The sequence below is a fragment of the Netta rufina genome (assembly GCF_964035555.1).
Source record: "Netta rufina genome assembly, chromosome: 2".
NCBI lineage: Eukaryota > Metazoa > Chordata > Aves > Anseriformes > Anatidae > Netta > Netta rufina.
Genome location: NC_140124.1, coordinates 147,532,106 through 147,539,140, shown reverse-complemented (window position 1 = coordinate 147,539,140; position 7,035 = coordinate 147,532,106). Strand labels below are relative to the sequence as shown.

At 52.4% G+C, this 7,035-nt stretch overlaps 1 protein-coding gene across 1 annotated transcript; it reads right to left on the bottom strand.

Moving 5' to 3' along the window:
* Positions 1-122: 122 nt before the first annotated feature.
* Positions 123-6,711, bottom strand: RNF139 (ring finger protein 139). Its single transcript, XM_084282150.1, has 2 exons — positions 6,367-6,711; positions 123-2,184 (listed from the first exon to the last, which is right to left on the bottom strand). Exons 1-2 carry the CDS (start codon positions 6,548-6,550, stop codon positions 368-370), a joined length of 2,001 nt encoding a protein of 666 aa, XP_084138276.1. The 5' UTR covers positions 6,551-6,711; the 3' UTR covers positions 123-367.
* Positions 6,712-7,035: the final 324 nt, after the last annotated feature.

Here is a 7,035-nt window from a genome sequence, read left to right as displayed (position 1 = left end):
ACAGTCTGCTTTCAGCAATAGTTTTCTTTTACATCCAGAACTCATTGATCAGGGATTACTGCTATACAGTCTTTGGCACAGCATTCTCACTACATCAATTAAAGAGTGTTTTTCCAACCATCTTAAAAACATGAAAACATTTTATTCCATGTACAATAATGTACATAATTTAAGGTGGTCATGAAAGAGACCAGCAAGTTAGAGGTATATTTACAGTAGCACACACCACAGTAAACAACCACCATTCACAGACTCAACATCAAGATACTGCTGTTGTGCTTAGGTATAACAACTACAAAGTGATACTTTTTTCATCTGTTGAAGTCAATTTAAACAAATAATACCTCACAGCTTAGGAAAGGACTTCTTAATCACCCAGAGAGTTAGAGTTAGCATTAAGAGTCTCATTCAAGTGCTGTTCCACACAGTCATCATCGTCGTCGTCGTCTTCGTCACTCTCTGAACTGTCATTATCTTCATTTAATTCATTTTCAGCATCAGCAGCTTCTTCTGCAGCTTCTACAGGACCTTCGTTGGGTGCCACAAACCCACTGTTGTTAGAGACGTTGGCGTTCTCCTTGTCCTCAATGTACACCTTCTGGTGGCACATAGGGCACGTGTCCTGAATGTACAGCCACTTCCGAAGACAAAGTGCATGAAAGTAATGGTTGCAGGGCGTAATGCGAGCAGAGGTGGTGAACTCGTGGTAGCAGATTGCACATACGTCGTCTATTTCGCGTAGCCGGCTGCCTTTTACCTCGGGAAGGGAGTTGATTTTCTTCACAGCAGTCCTGCGGTTTATAAAAGTCTTCCAGCCGTTCTTGGCTTGCAAGTAGATGTTGAAGTACGCGTGCAGACACATCATGCAAGCGCGGATCTTACTTCCCGACTCAAAGATCATCGTGTAAGCTCCGTTCCCAAACATCATCACTCCAAAAATGAACTCGATGATATTGCCAGTCGAACGAACGTAATAGACATAATCATCGAGTTTCTCCCACAGCACGTTATAGTAGCCATCGATCATGAACAAAATATAAACAGTGATAGAAACGATGACTTTCAGGCAAAGCTCGACGCAGAACGCCGTGACCGCGAAAAGCCACGTGTTCAGGGCGTAGTGGTGCCACAGGACGTAGCTGAGCAGAACCGGCAGGACGAAAAGGCAAGCCGAAACGAACAGCACGGGGAAGTGTCTGCGGAACGACGAGACGTGGGAGGCACTGAGAGACATCAGCACGGGGTCCGTCATGCCGTGGATGAAATGCAGGACTGCGGTCAGCAGAAGGCACATGTTGCGGCTCAAGCGAACCAGCCTCTCCTCTGGTTTCAGGCCGCTCAAGCCAGTCTGCAGGGCCAAAATGAAAAACAAAACGGGCGCTACGAAACCCAGCCTTTTGTCATCCTCGTCGGTCGAGCCGATGAAGGCCAAGATGCCGAGCCCCAAATAATGTGCTATGGAGGAGATGACGGCGCTCATGCCTAACACAGTTAAGGTAGAATCGCACCCGCTTATTATCAGGCTGCAGATCAGCTCCCAGCAATTATCCCACGATATCAAGAGCTTGTCTTCCGTGTTGGTTTCGGCCATCTTTACAACGTACGTCAGCACCACGGCCTGTGCTGTGAGTCTCGTCAGCCAGAAGACCCGCAGGACCGCCGGGAAGCGAATCCTCTTCCACGTATCCTCCATCAGCAGCTGTAATCCATAGATGCGGTACATGTGCCTCACCAGCAGGTAAACATACCGCACCGAGTAATAGAACCATTTAATTTTTGTAACCAGAATGGCTGTGGTGTTCAGCGTCAGCACGAGGCCTGAAAGAAAAACCAGCACCTGCCGGACGCTCACAGGTAGCTCAACAACCAAGCCGATGACAGGGATCAGTATGTCCAGGATGATGAGCTGGGAGTAGATGGACTGCACGTTCAGCAGCGTCACGTATCCGATGCCGAAGGTCAGCTGGAGGATGGAAAGCGCCATCCATAGCGAGGGTCCCTTGTGAGGGAGGAACTGAATCCCGAACGCTGCTGTGTAGTAGGCACTGTAGAAGTTGATGTGCAAAGAAGCGTAGTAATTCACCAACACTGAAGTGGCAGCCAGCAGGAACGCCGAGGCGATCATGTAGAACTTGAAAAGTGCTCGCTGTTGTAACACCAGAACAACACTGGACACAAAGACACCTGAAAGCAGATGGAAACCATTTAGTTCTCGGGAGAAAGTGACTGACAGATTTCACCTAGTAGCTTCGGAGAAACGTTTACGTCCATTACTGCTTTCCATGTAGGTGCCCACAACTCCATGCTCCCTGTGGTGCTGCTGTTGGGGCAGTACAGGAGAGCCACCTCCTCTGCACTTCACACGCCTGCGCGTACGGCACCGCTGTCACCGGGTCTGTCTGCAGCCTCAGACCGAGCAGGGCCAGCTCCCAAGCCCTCAAAGACCCTTCCCAATCAGCCTCGAAATCTAAGGGCAGCTGAGCTCTAAAAGCAGACAGCTAACAGCTACGGCACTGGCTCTGTATGTACAGTCAGTGAATTCACTCATTTATCCCCATTTTACACCCCCCCACTTCACCTGAACAAGGCACTCGGCCACAGATGCTGTTTAAAGTGTTTTAATTGAACCCCATGACCTTTTAGATTTTATTTTTTTAAAACCACAGTTGTTAAAACACTGGAAAACTGCTGCAGCTTCCTGGGCATGGGGGCACTCTTCCAATTCTCCTCAACTTGTTTTCATTTCTGATAAGGTTATCCTGAAACGCAAGCTTCATGGAAAAGACCTCCCAGCCTACAAAAACATCTACCATGTTTTTGTAGGCAATTCCAAACTGTGCCACTGGTTTCTTCGCCAGTACCACCACGAGTTTGTGTCTTATTTATTACGGATCAGATTCGGATCTTGAAATTCCTGTTTGCTAACCCTTCCCTCATACCAACCACAAGCACATCGTGCCCGTGACAGGAAGCCTGGATCCTATGGATCCTGGATCCTATGACAAACCATATCACAGTGCCTGTAGTACCTTTGTACCCCAATTTATGCCCTTGCAGCCCGCTCCTCCTGTAGCATAACTCACAAACTCCACCAACACACCAGCCACAGGCAGGGCCCTTCCCTAGCACTCCTGCAGCACATCCTTAAGCACTTTTTTCTTCAGCAAACTCACTGCCTTTGTTGTGGGTGTCCCACCAGCCTCCTTTTGCTCTCCACAGCTTGTATTGCAGTAGAAGCTGCTTTCCAGCCCTGTTACAAAGCTACTGAAATCCCAAGTAACGCTCTTATTATTGGAGGATAGGATCAGTTTCTTCTGAAGACGGTGTTTTGGATTGTTCCGAATCCTCCAGAATCAAATATGTAAACAAGGAAATATTCTAAGCCTCTGTGTCTTGATCACAGGAATAAGAAATGTGGCTAAGATGCAGCGCTCGGTTCCACCAGGGGTGCTGCCAGCTGCTCTTGACCAAACAAAGATGAGCGACTGAATAAGAAGGAAAAATGTGAACATGAAATGATACCAAAAGGTAGACTATCCGCCCAAAAAGTTATCTATGCACCTTAAGAGTGCTCCTCACGAGCAGCACTGGCTTATGTAAAAACACACTCCTTAACTAATCATTAACCTTGGGAAGGTGACGGAGGAGAAACTTGCTCAGCTCCCCCACGAAAAGCTGAGACTCGTTGCACACAACAGTTTTGTGAAATTAGCTTGAAAATTTCATTGCCCCTCCACGCATACAGAATAAACACCTACGGGAAAGCCGACGGTGCTGACGAGTTCGTGTCCTCTCTCTGAGCCTCAGGAAAGACTCAGCTGTAACAAGGTTGTTGGGCATCGGATTCTGACCCCTGAAGCCAAGGAGACTTCGTACTAACAAGGTTCCTCTGATCCATGCCCATTAATTAAATCCATTTTTCTGCCTTGCAGTACTTAGATACCGCAGGTCCCCTTGCAAACACTGACCTTCCACATGCCAGACACATCCCTGAAACGCTGCTGCGGTGAGTCAGGCGAGGGAAAAGCTACACCCACGGGTTCCTCTGAAGAGTGCCCAGTGACAAAACATTTCCCTGTCAACAGGTGCGGGAGGGCCAACCCCACAGGAACCTCCAAAGATGACACAGGCCAGCGGGAATTTCGGAAGGGGAGGTGAGCACGGCGCTCCCCTGCTTACAGGAGATCACATCCATGCCGGGATGTCCCGCTGCCCCACGTGGTGCTCACCCAAGAGCAGCCCCTCTCCTCTACCTCACTGCTGCTGTTCCTCCCAGTAAGATCTGTCTGGTGCTCCCCCAGGTGCTGCTGCTTCACTTCTGAGCACCTTTACCCTTCCTAGCCGTGCCTCCTCGCCTCCAGCTACCTGTCCAGCACGGCCTCCAAGCACAGCACTCACTTTTAAAATCGTTCCTTGCGCTGCAACAAATCCCTCTCCTATTTCCTCCTTGCGCTCCTGCAGTTTGTCAGTACCTTTTTGCAGCAGCACACTACCTAAAATTCGACTTCCAGCCAGAGGCAGGGCTCGATTACCTGTGCACGTCAGTGCTGCGACCATGTGGAACTGCCAAATTGCTTTGCCCTCGTCCCCAGCCATCGCTCGTAAGCCCACATCTCTCCACGGACTCCGGTATTATTGCAACCCTCTCCGAACCCCGTGCGCTCCCTGGGGATGGGCTGCTTTCTGAAGGAATCCTTTTCCTAAAAGGAAGTGGCGGAGGAACCAAACAGAGGGTTCCTGCAGCGAAACACTTTTAAAACCATTCAGAACTCCACTTAGCCAAGTAAAACTGTGCTCCCGGAGTATTTCAGAGCTGTAAGCTGTGCGTTTATCCTGTCCTAAGCAGTGCTGTGCTACGAGAAAAGCTTAGATCAATCTTTCAATGCCAGCAAACAGCAACTAAAAAGGGGCAATTTCCCCTGTGTTTATATACAGAAGGACCCAAGACAAATATTTCAGCTTACCCTAACAACAAAACCCCAACCCTGTAATCCTTAAATTCAGAGGAAGATAAAAATGTGTAAGCCCGAACAATGTGGAAGGTCTTTACCATCGTCTTTAAGTGGTTACATTTTTAATTTTTGGAAAGCCAAGAACCACAGAGCACCTGTCTCAAAGTACAAGACATACATAAACTCTTACATAAACTGCTCCCAAAGCTCCAGTGCAGCAGTCAGGGGAGGGATCACCCACTCCTTCCCCCAAACCCTTCCAGAGAAGTGACGGTATAAACACGGTCCTGAAGAGCTCCTTCATAATTCAGCCCCATTACCACGCTCTTAAGAGAGATCATCCGACAACATATGCACCCGCCTCGTTTACATCGGATTAAGTTCCAGGCACTTCCTACAGCATCTGGATCACACAGCGAAGGGCTCCTCAGCTGGTTTGGGTGAGGCAGGGCAGTGCCATTTCCCCTTAAGAAGGAGCCATTTCTCAATGAGAGGCACTCTTAGTAATGACAGAAGGGCGGAACAAAAGGTCCAGAAAATGGGCAAGAGGGAAGGAGAACCCCTCCTGCCCGTCCCAGAGCCCTTAGGACCAGCAGCAGGGAAGCACCTGCTTTGTGTTTTTAATTTCTTTGGCTCTCCTCTTACCTGCTCGCCATCCCCTTGGCCCTCCTCTCCAAATAGCGCTGTGCTGTCACCACCACACTTCTCGCTCTTTATCTTTCCTTTTAACCTCTCTTGGAGTTTCCTCCCCTGACAGGTGTCCCACCCGCGTCCTTGCTCACACTTTTTCCTAACACAAACACCAAAACCACGCCAAGTTAACACGCCACGGGCCTGCAACCCCCCAGTTGTATTTCGGGGGCTCCTTCCCATCGCGGCAATCCCAGCTCCTGTACAATTCGGTGTCAGCAGCGGGCAGCACGAGGGCACGCACAGAACTCCTCTTAGCATTACATCCTACACTGAAAATAGCATGGGATAGGCGTAACGGTGAATTAACCTTCATCTTGGGAAAGAAAACAGCATCTGAGGGTCTGGGGGGCTTCCAGGGGCTGGTTTGCTCTGGAAGAGGAGGAGGAAGAGGAGGAGGAGGAGAAGGAGGAAGAGCAGGGAGCCCCTGAGTGCCCAGCAGCAGGCAGGGGAGCGGGATGGGAGCCACCAGGAGGGGCAAGGGAGGAGAAGACACCCCGGAGGCCCCAGCAGAAGGGAGGCAGAGCCCGGAGGACACCAGGGAGCCGCAGGGGAAGGAGGAAGGAGCCCATTCCCCACGGCAACGCCTCAGGGGCCGCGGCCAGGAGCCAGCCAGGCGGGGACAGGCGACAAAAGGGACGGGGGGGGGGCAGGCAGGGCGGCTGTAAACAAGGCCGGAGGGCATGGAGGAGGGCAGGAGGAGGGCAGGAGGTGTCCGTCTCACCCAGCAGCCGCAGCAGCACGGCCAGCAGCGCGGCGCCCACGGAGGAGCCCCCCGGCAGCGGGGCCGCGTTGAAGATGGCGTCGATGAGGAACAGGCTGGGCACCCGCAGCGCGACCTCCAGCCCGCCACGCAGCCGCGGGCCCAGCCGCAGCCAAGCCAGCTGCGGAGGGCCCGGGGCCGCCATATCCCAAAAATAATAATAATAATAAAAATTAAAAAAAAAAAAAAAAGAGGCTATGAGGCAACGAGGGCGCTACCACCACGCTGCTCCCGCCGCCGCCGCCGCCTCCTCCACCGCCCGGCCCGGCCCGGCCCCCCGCCGCGCCGCCGCCGCATCCATGTTCCCTCAGCGCTGCCTCAGCGCTCCCGGCCCCGGCCGGGCCTCGGGGAGGGGCCGCGGGGCCGTCACCGGGCTCCGCTCCGCCCCCGCCGCCGCCGCCACCGCCTCCGCCTCGGGCCCCGGCCCCCGCCGCCCCCCGGTGCCTCCCCTGAGGGCATGGGGGGAGCCCGGCCCCGGCCCCGGCTCCTGAGGTGGAGCCGGGTGTGGGCTGCTGGCCTGGCCTCCCACCCCCCCACAAGGAGGCTTCGCCTTCCCCTCTGGCTGCGCTGACAGTTTGTTAAAAATCAGTGAAATCGTAAAAAAAAAAAAAAGGAAAAAAGGCGCGCGGT